Genomic DNA, 17,723 nt, shown 5'->3' with positions numbered 1-17,723 from the left:
AGCTCATGGGTTGACTTCAAGGTGCATGCATATGGATTTAGAAGTGGCCTGAGAATTATTCTGATGTATGACTTTGGACATGTTTTCCTTTCAAGACTGGTAGAGGTTTGCTATTAACTGTGGTTTCATGCAGAAAATGGGGGACGGGGACATGTGGATATGGGGCAGTAATTCTGTATGAGAACTAATGATAAAGGACAAAAGAGAAGTATCTATTATAAGTCGTGGATGTGCATAAAAGCAACCTACAAACTCTGTTTGTTGTGAGATAATTTCCAGCAACCCATCAAATGGAGGGCTTCATGCTCCCCAATTCTAACCTATAACCTGAAATTCAAAAAAGCATTCTTAATATCAGCTATCTAAGCACTGACCAAAAATCCTAACATTTCCCCCTATTAGTTGCATTTTTGTATTTGCTGCATTACAATCAAATCATACTAAATAAAACTTCAAATGTATTCTAAAGGTGCTCAATGGACTCATTCTGAAAATGAGCTGTGAATATATGTGATGTCAAATATACAACCTTATTAGTGATTCTTTAAAGAACTATCTCACTCAGGATGTGGCTAGTTAGCTACAAATGATCAAATACTGTACAATCCTATCCTGTTATCTAAACAAATAAAGGACTAAATCCAGTTTAGAGTAGTCCATAGCAATTTGGTTAGGCAACACATCATTGAACTTCCATTAAACTGTAGTAATTAACTGGAACAATTATTCCCTATACTTTCTGTTGACAGAAAGGAACAGATTTACTCATAGTAACATTTACAACAAAACAAACTTTCTTCTTTGTGCATAAATTCAGCAAGCGGCAGGGGTGGGGATTCATAACAATCAACATGGGAAGAATACAAAGCAGTAGGAACTTTTCAGCTATGATTCTCTCGTCCTACCAAGTTTATCCTAGCTACAGGAGATCAATTCTTACTCTGTGTATAGTCCCCACAGTGTTACCTCTCATTCCAGTCCCAGGTTTGCTATCTAAATTTTTATTTTCTAAATTTCAAAATATCCAATAAAGTAAGCTTTGGTTCATGAAAGACTAAGTCACAACAAATGTGTTTTGCATTTGTAGGTAGCTCACGACTCCTGCCTTTGCTATTACAAATTAACTAGAGCACCTCAATGTAATATTTCTAGAATTATGTATTCTACTTTTAGTAGTACATTCAAGATGTGGTTGATTACTTTGTTCAGAAAAAGATGCAGCAGTAAATGCAGGTTGTAGCATTTCCTCAAAATTTTAGATGTGAAATTGTTTCCGCCAACATTGCAGATGGAAACAACAATTTCACATACAAATTTTTAGGGAATGCTACAACCTTTCAGTAGATTGAATAACGCAGGAAAGGATGCAGGAGGTATTTCCACTTCCTGTGGTCTTGTGTTTTCTGAACGGCTGACATTTATCTACCAGTACATTAGTAGAAAGTGGTTGACACAAATGTTTAGGGTCACTGGCAAGAGATATACTTTCACACACTTTGCCAATCATAGTAGCAACACACTATTGTGTCTAAAAAGTGTTGTAAAAACAGTCTTGGAAAAAAAACACGTGAAGAAAGAAGGATCAATTCAATTTTTTTAATAAATTAATATCATCCAAAATACAGTGCCAGAACATGATGCAGCTGAACATGCTAGTATGATCCATCATGAAGCACCTGTGCTCATGTAAGATTGGCGGCTCCCCGCTACTGCTAGTGGTTCCTGGGATTAATGCCAGAGCAGCACAAGTTTAACTGCTCTCCTGCAGAGTATTCCTGAACAGAATTTGCTCCCCTCAAAAAAAGTAAAGGAAAAAAAAGACAACTAAGGGATACCTATACACAGTCACACTACAGTAAATGCTTGTTATTAAATTAACAAAAATAAAGACCTGGTTAATCCACACTAACTCGTAGTTTACATTGGGGCAGGGGAAAACATAAGCAGCAGGAAGTAATATGCATGAGCCAATGTTTTTGAAACAATGTAGAGCTATTTACTGATCAAAAGCTCCACGCAAACCCGCACTAGGAAGGGCTGGCAATCAGCACTGCAAGCCCAGCAACATAAGTTCACACGTGGTAAACTATCAGCTGCTCGGAAGACCTGTATTCTAAATAGACAGGTATAAGTTAGTGAAAATACATGCACCTAATAATAATTACAATATTAATAATACAGCTTGACTGAGCCTGCAGTCATTTTGCCCTGCATGTCACTGAAAAATGGAAGATCTACCCTTCCTACCACAGGTAGATCCATGGGATTTGCTTCTTCTTTTACATGGCATAATTATACCAACACGGCTGCAACACAAGTGCAGCACATTCCATTAGGCCACACAATTTAGATAACTAGCACATAGAGAAATTTCCAGAACTCACTCAAATATAACTGGAAGATACTTTGAGCAATTAATATATCCTAGAGACAGAAGCTGCTTTTGGGAAATTTCCTGAACTAAGTCTTGACTGGACTAAAAGAAATTTAGACAATAAGCAGATGCTTTAAGCTTGCAATATACATATAGATCCCATCAGCTCTCAGAGCATTTTTATTGAGATTATGGAAGCGTGTCTGCTTCTAAATTCACTGATTTAAACTCAATGGCCACAAAAGGTTATGTAGGGCATACAGACAAGACAGCTTAAATGTTTCAGTTTCCAGCCCTCTTTCCTCAAAGAATTGTCATGATAACAAATTATAGGCATGCATTCTCTGATTTTGGGGCCTATACAGGTGGTAGTGTGACCATCTCTCCATCCAGCTCAAATTCATCAGCCCCATCTGGTGGAAAGAGATAAGGAGGAGGCTTCCATGGGGACTCTTCAAGACAAGATGGGTATAGCTTTCCCACAGTACACCGAAAGTCTTTCCCCAAATCCCAGAGCACCCGTTCAGATATGTGTTGGCGCAAGAACCAACGGTCAAGGTCCATATCATATTGGTAGGTTGCATACTTGGCTCTCTCATTCATATGGGTTTCTCGTATGAAGACACACAAAGTGTTAGAGATCACAACAGCTCTGACGCAGGGGTCAGAATACCGTTTGGCAGGGATATTGGCTGCCATCTGCCATTCATTTTTATTCACATCATAAACCTCCACAGTTACGGAAGACCCATCTACAGTGCTAGTCGGGAGCCGAATACCAGAGTTGCCGCCAACATGCAGGCCTCCAATATAAAATATTTTATCTCCAAAAGCAGCAGCTGAAGCAAAACATCTACTAGTTTGTCTCATAGCCATTTCAACCCAAGCATCGGACCTGGGGAAGTAACAGTACATCAGATTGTGTGCCATTACATAAATGCAGTTATGAACAGCAACTGCTGTATTCCATTGCCACGCACAAGGCAGTGGGCTTACCATGGTCCATTCATCTCTCTCAGTATCATATCTTTCCACAGTTCTTCTGTTGAGCTCTCCACCTACACTATCTCCTCCAATTGCATAGATGTGGCCTTCACAGCAAACTAGGGATGGCTTTATGCGAACAAACAGCATTGGACTCTTTGGAAACCAAGTGTTTTGCTGGGCATCAAACCAGTAAAAGCAATTCACAGTTCGGAAGGCAACCTGAAGTTTGCTTGTTTTACTGTGGTTGGTTTTTGTGTTTTTCAGTGGGATTTGTCCACCTGCTATATAAATATCATTATCAGGAGTTACAAGTGTTCCAACCTTATGCAAATCAGCAGGAGGGCTGCAGAGCTTGTAAACTTTCTCAGCCTGTGGGCTGTAGCATATTGAAGAGTAAAGACTACCAGGGTTTTCAGCAGCAGCTTCAATGAAGATCATCATTTCTTCTTTAGTCATTCCAAGTCTTGGTTTAAAAAATTTCGGCATGGATTTATATAATCCTTGAACCACTACCGATTTATCATTTGGTGGTAAGCCTTGAAACCAAGCTCTTTGTGTAACTTCAGAAAGCGCATCAATTCTTATTTGGCTAAGAACAGATGATAAATACTGTGATCGAGATTCTGTGTTGTACTCCAGCCACAACATAGCAGCTTCGCGAACTGTTTCCTCTTTTTCCACATTTAAATTGTCACTACTCAAAATGTCTATCAGCAGATCATGTGAGAGTTGTATGAAAGCCTCTTGGTGGTATACAGCAGTGAACTTGTGTTCTACCATCCGTTTAGCATTCTGTTTCAACTCCTCACAACTGAAAAGATCAGCAAAACTCAAGAGCCGCACACAGTTCTCTGCATTTATTTTTTTGATTAAGTATTCTCTACAGCGTTGTAACACATCTTCTACCTGCAATGAAAGGTCAATGAAATAAGATCAAACCGATGGTTAGAGTAAGTTCATATCTATCTGTAAATCAAGACAAAAAAGGAACACGTATGCAATAATTTCTATACCATTGGTATGGGATCTAGGGTTCAAATTGGAAAAGAAATAATGGGGCATAATCTGAAAAATTCAAGAATATGAATGAATTTTAACACGAGAGAAAATACTTGAAAATTATGCATAGATGGTACTATTATCCCCTAAAATTCCATAAAATTAATAATGGATTTCCAAATTATGTTGGAGAAAATGTAAAGAAATAGGGGATTGAAGCCACATGTGGTTAACATACTCAAAAGTATTAATTTTTTGGAATTAAATTCTATCATGGATAAGGTAAATAGAGGGAGAAACAGATCTTCTCCTATTTCTCCTTTTGCTAATCTTAGTTTATAACTTACACAACTTTTCCAATAGTGCTACAGCCCATACCCTATTTAATAATAAAACAATAATAAAACTTTATTTATACCCCGCCACCATCTCCCCAAGGAACTCGGAGCGGCTTACATGAGGCCAAGCCCAACAGTACATCAATAAACAAAGCAATAAACAAAAACAATAAATACAATACCATTAATATAAATCACATATAAACAATAACAAATAAATAGTAACACACAAGAATTTAAAAACCTATGGCTGGACCAAATGTAATAGTTTAAAAATTAAAAAATAAATGCTGGGCATGAACAAGGTAGGATATAACTGGTATAGGGTTTTCAAAGAGAGATGAGGGAACACAGTCAATCCCAAACAAACCAGTAGTAAAGTGCATTCTGAGGGCATATTGCTGAGAATTTTCCTTATTCTGGGAAGGCACACTGGAACAGCCACGTTTTCAGGCTCCTCCTAAAAACTGCCAGAGTTGGGGCATGCCTGATGTCCTTGGGAAGTGAGTTCTAGAGTTGGGGGGCCACTACCGAGAACTCATTCTTTATTGTCAAATTACCTAGTTTTTTTCAAGTGTTGACTATTTTGAATCTTGCAGCACATAACATGAGTAATGTTTGTTTACTAAATCCTTATTCTTGTTTTCAAATACAGAAATCAATCAGTAGAGCTCTTTTGACGTACACTGTTTATTAATATCTGGAAACCATTTATTGGCTTCATGTGTCAAAATAACGGCGAATTCAAACTGCCAAATGATCAAGAAAGACTGTGGATGAACAATTAGAAAATATATTACAACAATTATATGTAATGGATAAAGACAGAATAAGTAGTAGTGTAGAATTGGCACAGATGTATATAACACTATGTGAATGAAAGTGTGGGAGGTATAGATCTGGGAACAGATGATGTAACAAGACAATTGTGTGAAATGTTGGGGGAAAAAAAGTATGCAATAATTTACCAATTTCTATAGAATCAATCTCCCTGTGATTTATTAAGTAATGTCTGCTGATGTAAGAGCCTCACATCCAAAGCTACTTTTGAGATTGTACCACGAAAGTAGGGTGCGAAAGAGAAAGCATTCCCAATAAAGTAATGGGATCAGCATTGCTTTATTGCTATCGAGAATACGGTGTCAAAACATACATTAACTTCTTTGCAATCTCTGCATTCAAATGAGCATTAACTTCTATCAGGCTCTGTTGAGAGATTGCCAGACAGAATCTGCAGTAAATTAAGAAATGCAAAAAAGTCTTCTAACCAAAGGACAGTATGGCAGTAAATTGAAACAAAACAATCCCAAATGAAGCAGTTTCAACCCGTGTCCTTATTATGGGCAGCACAGTTTTTCAGACTTTCATACTTGCACCTTACAGCATCAGAGTGAGTATAAATGTCCAATGTCCAGTATGTTGAAAAGGTAGTATGTGGAGAGAAATAAATGGAGAATCAGTGCCTTTAGGCTGTGTTTGGACATCACAAAAATTGAATCAACAGGTACTGCTCCAGCAGGAAGGCAACAGTGCTCCATGCAGTCATGTTGGCCAAATGACCTTGGAGGGGTCTACGGACAACACCGGTTCTTCGGAGAAGAGTACCACCCCACAGAGTCGAACACAAATAGACTTAATATCAAGGGTAAACCTTTACCTTTACTTACTCTCACTTGTAAAAAGTGCAAACCGTGACTTTAAAAATGGTTAATTTTTTTGGTTTGTTTAGAAGGAAGCAAAACAGAAACTTCCTGCCTTGTTTATACAACTCTCTGCTTTGCCAGACAGAATCGAATCAGGCAATACAAAGGAGCATTCTGGTCATTTGTATAGACCAAGATTTCTGTAAATCAGTTTATTATGATGAGTAAATTTTTCTTTAGTGTGACAGAAATTAAAATTTCTAATACATCCAAAGACGCCTTTCTTTTTAAAAAATTATTTAGAACAAGTTCCCCTGAAAAATCTTGTTAAAATCTATTCATACAATTTAATCAAAACAACCAAGCACTAAAGAATGTACTTGCAATATAAATGGGGTCACTCCTACCTGTAAGAAGCAAGCTGTTTCATAAAGCTGTTCGACTGTTGTGTCATTTATTGCCAAATTACCCGTGTAAGCATAAGTTATTATGATTTGTAAAGTGGCTGCATCAACATTCCTCAGATGGATATGTGTTTGTTTGCTTTCACTCAACCCACTCATAAACATAGCCCTAAAGGATGAAAAAAACAACAAAACAATAATTACAGTAATCATCATTTCTATCTTAATTTCCCCAACTTTCTGGAAACCACAGGACAATAAAGCTCTGAATATTTTTTAAAATATGCTTTGATTCACAGTGTATGCATTCTAAGTTGATGGTGCACATAATCCCTTTTGAAAATTGACCACATTTCACTCAAGTATGTTTTAAATTGATTACATATGCCCTATCCAGTATATCAGCTTGACTTTCAATTTGGAGTGGAAGATTTCATATTCAACACTATGAAGATTATGTAAATCCCCAAATACTAAGGGAAAAATATGTGAATCATATCATCTGCTTTGTGGTTTTCAAGGTTTAAATATCTAAAACCATTCAAGTTTGTTCAAGCTAACAAAATGTACAGCATATCTTTACTTAAAATGTTCTAAAAATCAGAAGAATTTTAACTGAATGTGCAAGTTTGATTTGCAAGAATGTGCAATAATTCTCTAAAACCTTTACCCTCTTCTTTTCAATAACTTTGTTTAAATTCAAACCCTTACTGCAAAAGTAAGAACTTTTCAACAGGCAAGATCCCAAAATCATGCTACACCAGCTCTGTACACAAGTTGACCTTTGAGCAAGTATTTCTCAGCTAATGTTTAAGACTAAGGTCCAGTTCCTACTAACAGCCAAGGCATATAGGCTATTCCTGTGGCTGGATATGGAAGTGAGACTCAAGCTTTTATTCCTTCTCCACCATCTGAGCATGTATATGTAAAAAGAACCAACACACAGCAGTGTAATATAGCAAAGTTTGATTGCACTGCATGGATGGCCTACACGCCTAAGCATGGGCAAGTCAGCTTATTATTCTGATCCTGTTGAGATACGTATCAGTAAGCCTAACACATATATATCACTCTGCTACCTCCAAACTGCTCTCAAGCCAAAGGGCAAGAGTGCAGTCAGAACTGGCATTTTGAGGAGCCAACTTTCTGCTTCCAGAGTTTTCTACAGGCCATTACACTGCCAAAAATTCAAAACCCTAAAATCAAATGAAAAGCAATCAGAAGTCGTGTTATAGTTTTGAAAAAAATGGGCAGTGTTTTAATGTAGCTGATTATTTTAATCACTGAATTCACCCTTTTTTGTTGAAAAAGTGTGGCCTGGGAGAGTCTGGGTGGAATCAAGGACTGCAAAACACTACATTATCTCAGAAGTAAAATACTATTTTAAGTACTTACCTGAAATAAGAGCTACACGTAGCAAGAACCATCTTATGGCATGGGAATTCAGTGCCCTCAACAATTAAAACAATGTCAGTTAGCAACTGCTGTTCATAGAACAACTTCAACTGCTCCAGTAAGGATACAGCATATTCTGTGTTGATCTGCCTTTCTTCCTGGGTAGACATGACTGCATTCCATTCATATGTTCAGGACCAAAATAGAGAAGCCACTTTGTTTCAACAGGAAAGTGGTCAAGCAACAATTTCTTGAAAAACTCAGAAAAAAATACGGGGGATACTCTTTGAAGCCTTTGAAAACGGTATTAAGACATAGATGGACTGTACTTCTGGATTAAGAATACTTCAGATTTTGATACATTCCTAGAGTGGAATTTATTGACATGATGTCCATCTGTTCTCCTGAGACGTTCAAAAATGACAGGCGAGTTATTGATGGGATTTCCAGTGAGGCAGCACACAGGCAAACAAACAGAATTTTTGAGGTAGCTGTTCTTCAACCATCGCTCAATCAATGGCTGTACTTGTGACTAGAAGGGAAAAAATATGTTAGTCATTTTTATAAAGTCATCTAATTATAGTTCCATGTAAAAATATTTGTATCTTGTTAAACAATTACCAACATGTTTTTAACAATTAGCATTCTTGGGTATGTGAACAAAGGAAAAAAGTGAAATCAATACTTTCTGCATCTTTTAATATAATAAGAATATCTACAACAGAACGAATAGTGGTTTGAGTATTGGGACCATGTTTCAAATCCTCACCCAGTTCCAAAAACTTGCTGTTTGACCTTGGGTTTCACTCTCAGGTTAAGGCATTAGCAAATCGCCTCTGGCTAAATTGTGACAAGAAAACTCTATGATACAAATGCAAAAAAACAAAAACAAAAAAACCCCCACAAAAAACAGTCAACTTGAAAGCACATAAGTACAACACAATTTTTAAAAAGATACTGAATGAAGCTACAAAGAAATGTTATAGGATTCACCCAAGTATGTGGGCAAACTGGTTTTGCCTCTGTGCTTCCCAACAATCCCAACACTTTTGCATTTTCCCTAAAATATATAAAATGATAACAACCTGTGAATGTGTAGAGCCAACTATACTAGAAAAGGAAAAAAAGTTGTTGAGATATCTTGGTGCCAAGCAATTTACATTAATGACTAAGATCCAGCAGCCTCTTTGGGCTTAGAAATTAATTGTAATCAGTATAAATCAAATAGGATATTATAGTAGTATTTTCATATCCCACTTTCTCTCTCTAAAAAAAGACACAAGGCACTAACAAAACTAAAAACAATACAATATACAATTTAAAACCTAAAAAAACATACAAACACTAAAATAGGATTAAGTATCAAAACTATTAAAAATAAACAGTTAAAACAATTAAAGCCATCTCAAACCAACAAATAAACTTTAAAATACCATACAACACACTCTGGCTCAGTCTTAAAAACCTTCTGAATAAGGGGGGGGGGGGGTTTGCTAGCAAATATGTACGTTATTATGCATTAATATCTACAATCAAGCACATCTTAAGAGTGCAACTGATATATTAGTCAAAATCTGTAAAAAAAAATTAAAATTACTTAGTGGCACAGATCCAGAAGGTATCTCATAAACCAGCAGGCCACACCAACTCCAGATGGACTGGACTAACCTCAACATGATATCCATTCTTCCTCATCCTATCTTTGTATGCGAGGTAAATGTAGTGGGTAATGGTATCAAAAGACACAGACAAATCAAGAACTGCTCTCCACAGTAACCGAGTTCTAAAATGTATCCTGAAACCAGAATGAATGGGCCTTAGGTAAACAACTTCTGTGTTTAGTATTTATAGGCTCGTGTGCACTTCAAAACAACATTCCTGCATCTGGAACTTGATTGAGGCTGGTGTGACTGGATCATGCATGTCCTCAGCATGCTAAACAACTCATATTCCAAAACTGGAAAGAATATATTCACCATTAAATGGCAAAATGATCTTGCAGCTTATGTGCATTCTACTGATACCACTTCCAAGCAAGCCTGTTTTAGATATGATCATTCTATACATACACACACATATATGGTGGTGGTGAGTGTGTATTTATAAATAAGTTCATCCAGGTCACCTTCAAACTGTGAATAACATATAATCTGCCCCTAAAATGGAGGAGTCAAAACAAGAGAGTCAAATTAGGCAACTGAAGAGTTGTTTCAAGTAAGGGCCTACAACTACCTCCAGGATTGCAGATATACATACATAGACCCTTCCACACAACTTTAAAAAATCCCACATTGTCTGCTGTGAACTAGAATATATGGCAGTGCGGACTGAGATAACCCAGTTTGAAGCAGATATTGTGGGATTTTCTACCTTGATATTCAGGGTTATATGGCTGTGTGGAAGGGCCCATAGAACTTTAAAACCAGCAGAACAAGAGCCTATCACACACATAACTAGTCACACCTGTGTGATGCGCTAGTCTCTATTTGGCTTTTCTCAATTATTCAGCACATCTTTCAAAAAATTTATTACATTTCTACTTCAATGAACTCACTGAGATTTTAGCCAAAGGGCCCTTCCACACAGCCATATAACCCAGCCATATAACCCAGAAAACATTTTATATAACCCAGATTTTATTCAGCTGTGTGGTAGAGGCCCCAGACGGGACCTATATCTCAGGCAACAAGAAAGAGGACACGTCCTCGGTAGCCACCTTTGGAATTCTCTCCCCATTGAAATTAAAACTGCCCCTTCCCTGTTATCTGTCAAGAACCAGTTGAAAACCTACCTGTTCAAACATGCTTTTGACTAATGAATTCAATTGCTAATGACAGCAAGGTCGATTTGCAAAATATACTATGCTATTGATAAATCTGCACAATAATTGTAATTGGCTTTTAAATGGTTTAAAGCTTCATATTTATTTATACCTTATTTCTGAACGCTTTGTGTGATTTTTGTCTTGCATTGTATGTTAAATGTGCTTTGGTTTGCATTGTATTGTGTTGTGAGCCACTTTGGGTCCTGCTAGGGAGAAAAATGGGATATGAATAAAGATTTATTATTATACTAGCCATCCCCTGCCACGTGTTGCTGTAGCCCAGTTTGGTGATCTGGAAAATAAAGTAATCAGAAAGTGTTGGTTTCTAATATATGTAATTTCTTTATGCTTGTGGGTAAACAGTATTTCTTCCTGTTTCTTTGCCTGTGTTGATGTAGAGATTGCCTGGTTTGCCTACTCTGGAACATGCAACATATCATTGTCCTTCTTTACGGATCCCTTTCAAATCTATTACACTATATCTCTGTGTGTGTGAATCATATATATCTAATCTATATCTATGGCCCCGGTGAAGGCAGTTGGACTGGATGGCCTTAAGCATTTCCTGTTGGTCATGGGGGTACTGTGTGGGAAATTTGCCCAATTCTATCATTGGTGTGGTTCAGAATGCTCTTTGATTGTAGGTGAACTATACATCCCAGTAACTACAACTCCCAAAAGTGTGGGTCTATTTCCCCCAAACTCCATCTGTGTTCATATTTGAGCATATGGAATATTCGTGCCATTGTTTGAGTCCAAAGTGCTCTCTGGATGTGGGTGAACTACAACTCCCAAACTCAAGGTCAATGCCCACCAAACCCTTCTAGTGTTTTCTGTTTGTCATGGGAGTCCTCGGTGCCACATTTGGTTCAATTCCATCATTGGTGGAGCTCAGAATACTCTTTGATTGTAAGTAAGCTATAAATCCCAGGTACTACAACTCCCAAATGACAAATTCAATTTTTTGAGTGATGTTCACTCATTGGCCAAATTTGGGGTCAATTCGCCCAGTGGTTTTTGAGTTATGTTAATCCCACAAACGAACATTACATTTTTATTTATATAGATTTTCCAGCTGCATATTTTATCAGCTTTCCAAAATGCACACTTTAGCTTACATCTTGTACTTATCTCTGAGTAAACCCACTGTGGCCCAGTCTGTGTATATATGTGTGTATATGTGTATATATGTATGTGGCTTTGCACATTCATTGCAATGTATTTTTTTGTTTTTTGGCTTTTTAAGTCTCTTCTGCTGTGTTTTTCAGTGTTTTTATGAGAGATGGTCACTTGTTGGGAAGTCTGCCCCAAGTCTTTCGTTGGTGGGGTTCAGAATGCTCTTTGATTGTAGGTGAACTGTGAATTCCAGTCACTACAACTCCCAAATGTCAAGGTTATTTTCCCCAAACTCCATCTGTGTTCATATTTAGGTGTATTGAGTACTTGTGCCAAGTTTGGTCCAGATCCATCATTGTTTGAGTCCACAGTGCTGTTTGGATGTAGGTGAACTACAACTCCCAAACTCAAAGTCAATGCCCACCAAATCCTTCCAGTATTTTCTTTTGGTCATGGGAGTTCTGTGTGCCAGGTTTGGTTCAATTCCATCGTTGGTGGAGTTCAGAATGCTCTTTGATTATAGGTGAACTATAAATCCCAGTAACTACAACTCCCAAATGACAAAATCATAATTTTTTGAGTGATGGTCACTCCTTGTGTTGTGAGACGTTTTGTTGCCAAATTTGGTGTGATTTCGTTCATTGGTTCTTATGTTTTTAAGGTACTCATTATGCACAGAGCATTTATATATATATATAGATTATCTGATCCCAAGTTTTCTGTTTATCCCAGATTATCTGGCAGGGCGGACTCAAGCAGAAAACATGGGATCAGATCCTGGGATACAGGGCCTGTTTGGTAGGGCTTGTAGTTTGTAGTGACACAGCAGGAAACGAAAGAAAATCTACCCCTAGGAAGGGAAATTCACTCCTGGGAGTTTTCGTGTCTCCACTGAAGCTTTCTCATCAATCCTTGTTTCCACAAATGTTTCAAGACTCAATTCAGAAGAGGCGAAATCTTCCTAACTGGGGCGCAGAGAGCAAAGCAAATGTCCCAGGGGCCTCAACCCTTCCTGCCAAGGCTTCCCTTCCTGAAAGGCCACCCGCGCGCCAAACAAAGCGGCCTCGTGCCCGCGCCTCCCCGCGGAGTGACATTGGAGACAAGCGGAAGCCCCCTCCCACTGAGAGAGAGAAGCGTCTCCCAAAGAGGCCTGCCAACGCTCGGCCCCTCGCCCCATACATACATACATACATACATACACACACTCCTCGCCGCCTCTTCTCCTCAGCGGCAGGGGAGGCCGCAGCCTGGCTCCCGGGAAAGGAGGGGATGCAGGCTCAAGGGGTGGGGCCTTTCTTTGCCTCTCAGGCCGAGGCCTAGCGACCCTCCTCCCTCACTCACCTCCGGCCTGCGCCGCGGAGTCCCTCAGTCTTAGAAGGCGGGGGTGCGGGAAGGGCCCACGGCGCCTGCGCGCGCTCTCCTCCCCGACATCCGTTGGAGCGCCGCAGAGCGCACGAGCCCCGCGCATGCGCACAGCAACCGAAGCGGGCGGGAAAGGGAGGGGCGCGCGCAGGGGAAGGAAGCGGCGATAGAATCCAACTCCCACGCTCGGCGCGCATGCGTATCTTCTAACCGCCCCCCCTCTTTTCCTCCTTCCTGACGTCAGTGCGCATGTGCGGCCGCCGTTGTCGTCACCCGAAATGGTTCCTCAGAAAGAAAGAAGCCAAGGAATCAGGCCAAAGCGCCTTTTTTGCGGTCCTGCCCCCTGCAGGCCGACTGTTGTAACTGCAACAGCGATTCTCTCCACATAGGCGCTTAAGGGCCCTACCACAGAACCCAGGCCCCTTCCACACAGCTGCTTGGAATCCACATTGAACTGGGGCCCCGTCCACACAGCTGAATAAAACCCCAAATTATCTGCTTTGAACTGGAATATATGGCTGTGTGGACTCAGATAACCCAGTTCAAAGCAGATATTGTAGATTATCTAACTTGATTTTCTGAGTTAGATAGCTGTGTGGAAAGGCCCTAAAGGGCCATATAAAATTCAGATTATCTGCTTTGAACGGGATTATATGGCAGTGTAGACTCAGGGCCCTTCCACACAGCCGTATAACCCAGAATATCAAGACAGATAATCCACAATATCTGCTTTAAACTGCGTTATCTGAGTCCATAAGTAAAAGTAAAGGTTTTCCCCTGACATTAAGTCCCGTTGTGTCTGATTGGGGTGTGGTGCTCATCTCTATTTCTAAGCTGAAGAGCCGGCGTTGTCCGTAGACACCTCCAAGGTCATGTGGCCGCAATAACTACATGGAGCGCTGTTACTTTCCTGCACCTATTGATCTACTCACATTTCATAGAATCATAGAATCAAAGAGTTGGAAGAGACCTCATGGGCCATCCAGTCCAACCCCCTGCCAAGAAGCAGGAATATTGCATTCAGTGTTTTGAATTGCATTGCATTGCATGTTTTCGAACTGCTAGGTTGACAGAAATCTGAGTCCATACTGCCATATAATCCCATTCAATGTGGATTTTATACAGCTGTGTGGAAGGGGCCCCAGATAATCCAGTTCAAAGCAGATAATTTGTATTATCCACCTTGATAATCTGGATTATATGGCAGTGTTGAAAGGCCCTAATTGGTGGCCCATATGCTTCATTTTAGGCCTCTTTCACAACACCTGTATAAAATCCACATTGAACTGGATTATATGGCAGTGTGGCCTCAGATAGCCCAGTTCAACGCAGATATTGTGGATTGTCTGCCTGGATATTATTGATTATATGGCTTGAGTAAACACTGTCATATAACCCAGGGCCCTTCTACACAGCCATATAACCCAGAATATCAAGACAGAGAATTCCACAATATCTGCTTTGAACTGGATTATCTGAGTCCACACAGCCATATATTCCAGTTCAAAGCAGACAATGTGGGATTTTATTTAGCTGTGTGGACGGGACCAGAGTCTACACTGCCATATAATCCAGTTCTTCTGTGAAGGTGTTTAGAGTGGCTTGTAGGTCTAAACATCCTACAAGCCACTCTAAACACCTTCGCAGAAGCATACGGGAAGCTCGGCCTGTCTTCCAGCAGTCACCAGCCAACCCCACTCCAATGCCAGAGATACAGCTTAATGGTGTAACATTAGAAAATGTTGACCATTTCCGCTACCTTGGCAGCCACCTCTCCACCAAAGTCAACATTGACACCGAAATACAACACCGCCTGAGCTCTGCGAGTGCAGCATTTTTCCGAATGAAGCAGGGAGTGTTTGAGGACCGGGACATCTGTAGGGATACCAAGGGGCTTGTTTATAAAGCTATTGTCCTCCCAACCCTGCTATACGCCTGTGAGACGTGGACTGTGTACAGACATCACATGCAACTCCTGGAATGATTCCATCAGCGCTGCCTCCGGAAAATCCTGCAAATCTCTTGGGAAGACAAGCAGACAAATGTCAGCATGCTGGAAGAAGCAAAGAACACCAGCACTGAAGTGATGGTCCTCCGCCATCAACTCCACTGGACCGGCCATGTTGTCCAGATGCCTGACCACCATCTCCCAAAGCAGTTGCTCAACTCCAAACTAAAGAATGGAAAATGGAATGATGGTTGGCAGGAAAAGAGATTTAAAGATGGGCTCAAAGCCAACCTTAAAAACTCTGACATAGACATTGAGAACTGGGAAGCCCTGGCCCTTGAGCTCTCCAGCTGGAAGTCAGCTGTGACCAGCAGTGCTGCAGAATTTGAAGAGGCACAAATGGAGGGCGAAAGAGAGCAATGTGCCAAGAGGAAAGCATGTCAAGCCAACCCTGACCAGGATGGCCTTCCACCTGGAAACCAATGCGGGAAAAGATGCAGATCAAGAATAGGACTCCACAGTCCCTATGGGCCCACCGCACACTGCACACTGACCCTGGAGGACCATCCTACTCGGACAACAAGGGATCGCCTAAGTAAATAAGTAATCCAGTTCAAACAGATAATCTGGATTTTATATGGCAGTGTAGATGAAGCCTTAAAGGGCTACATGGCACTCTTATTCATATCTACTCTAAAGTAACTCCCTCCAAATTAATTAAAAGTTAATGGTAGGCTTGTAATGCCTGGCCACTTCCTTCTCATTCAATATTTACCAATCCTGAAGGGTTGTAACTCTCTGAAATTATTCTAGATTAGCCCATGCTAATAGCCCAGTGCTATTCACAAATGCACACTTAAGCACCCCCTTTAAATATAGTTTATACTAGCATGATACACCCATGTACTGGCTGTGTAAACACAAACAATGCTTGGGCAGATAGACATCACAACTGTCTTCACCAACAAAAAAAAAGACATACAGAAATGGCTAGTGTCATTTTGGAAATAACATTGAAAAAGCCTTTTGTTTTTCAGGTGCTAACATACTGATGAGTTAGTATAATTTAACCCATTAGGTGAGTCACCTACTTATGGTTTGCCTCTCCAAAGTCAGTCATGTGTGTCATTAACTCATAGTAAAATGTAGCATACCACACCCCAGACAGATAAGGAAGTTGTCTGTTTGTTGTTGAAAAATTGACAGCCCCCCTCCCAAAAGAGAGTCCCAGCGTGAGTTCCAAAATCATATGTGTATTTTGTTATATTTTCTATACTATGTGAAGTTTCACAATATCGAAATAGTAACATTTCCACCAGTGAAGCCGGGAAACTGTCAATTCTGATAGGGATTTGCTAACCTTTCACCAAAGATAATTGAAGAGGAAATGTGTGGCCATGTACCCCAGACAAAGAACCTATCCACAAATCCCCAAACAAAAGGGGTTTTGCTCTGTGCTACAAAACTATACATCTCTGTTTCTTCAAAATCATTTGTAACACCCACATGATCGTAACACCTTTGAGACTCACACATATATGTTATGTATTAAAAAAATAACTAGGTTGTGCTGGAGCATGGAATCATATGTGCATGCTTGCAGTCCGGCACTTTGCGAAACCTTAAAACAATATGTCCTGTTTGTATGTTTAGCCTGAAGAAGAGAAGGATGAGAGGAGATATGATAGCCATGTATAAATATGTGAGAGGAAGCCACAGGGAGGAAGAAGCAAGCTTGTTTTCTGCTTCCATTAAGATTAGGACAAGGAACAATGGCTTCAAACTACAAGAAAGAAGATTCCATCTGAACATTAGGAAGAACTTCCTGACTGTGAGAGCCGTTCAGCAGTGGAACTCTCTGCCCTGGAGTGTTGTGGAGTCTCCTTCTTTGGAAGCTTTTAAACAGAGGCTGGATGGCTATCTGTCAGAGGTGATTTGAATGCAGTATTCCTGCTTCTTGGCAGGGGGTTGGACTGGATGGCCCATGAGGTCTCTTCCAACTCTTTGATTCTATGATTCTATGCGTATGTTCTTGCGGGGCTTTTCTGGATCCCCACCAACTGTGAGATGGGTCCATCAGGAGGAGACAATGATAATTCCATCAACAGAAGTTTAAATCTCCATAGGGAATCAGAGATGAGTTGCTGCCAGACATCAACCTCATACAGGTAAAATCTGGGCTGACTTTTGACCAATCGGGGGAGGAAGCTGGAACTTTGAATGGTTCTCAAAGAGAATAAAACATCTTGTACTGTACTGCATGCTTTATGTCTGATTCTTTTGAGTGCAGACTTCGTTTCAGACATCCTTTCAGGCCTGAAAGCAATAAACCT

General features: G+C 40.0%; 1 protein-coding gene across 2 annotated transcripts; it reads right to left on the bottom strand.

The window, feature by feature from the left end:
* Nucleotides 1–1,582: 1,582 nt before the first annotated feature.
* Nucleotides 1,583–13,555, bottom strand: KBTBD2 (kelch repeat and BTB domain containing 2). 2 transcript variants are annotated; one of them, XM_060781637.2, is made up of 4 exons: nt 13,422–13,555; nt 8,141–8,672; nt 6,749–6,914; nt 1,583–4,267 (listed from the first exon to the last, which is right to left on the bottom strand). In XM_060781637.2, exons 2-4 carry the CDS (start codon nt 8,308–8,310, stop codon nt 2,732–2,734), a joined length of 1,872 nt encoding a protein of 623 aa, XP_060637620.1. In that variant the 5' UTR covers nt 8,311–8,672; nt 13,422–13,555; the 3' UTR covers nt 1,583–2,731. The 2 variants fall into 2 exon arrangements, with proteins under 2 accessions (XP_060637620.1, XP_060637621.1); XM_060781638.2 differs by lacking the exon at nt 13,422–13,555 and adding an exon at nt 13,280–13,409.
* Between the last annotated feature and the right edge of the window lie 4,168 nt (nt 13,556–17,723).

This window comes from Anolis sagrei, chromosome 6 (genome assembly GCF_037176765.1).
Source record: "Anolis sagrei isolate rAnoSag1 chromosome 6, rAnoSag1.mat, whole genome shotgun sequence".
NCBI lineage: Eukaryota > Metazoa > Chordata > Lepidosauria > Squamata > Dactyloidae > Anolis > Anolis sagrei.
This window is presented reverse-complemented; position numbering and strand designations above follow the sequence as displayed.

Coding starts and splice junctions, on each gene's coding strand:
- KBTBD2 (XM_060781637.2), bottom strand. CDS start 8,310: ATGTCTACCCAGGAAGAAAGGCAGATCAACACAGAATATGCTGTATCC. Junction 6,915..8,140: donor ACGTGTAGCTCTTATTTCAG/GTAAGTACTTAA, acceptor TTCATCCTTTAG/GGCTATGTTTATGAGTGGGT. Junction 4,268..6,748: donor AAACAGCTTGCTTCTTACAG/GTAGGAGTGACC, acceptor CTTTCATTGCAG/GTAGAAGATGTGTTACAACG.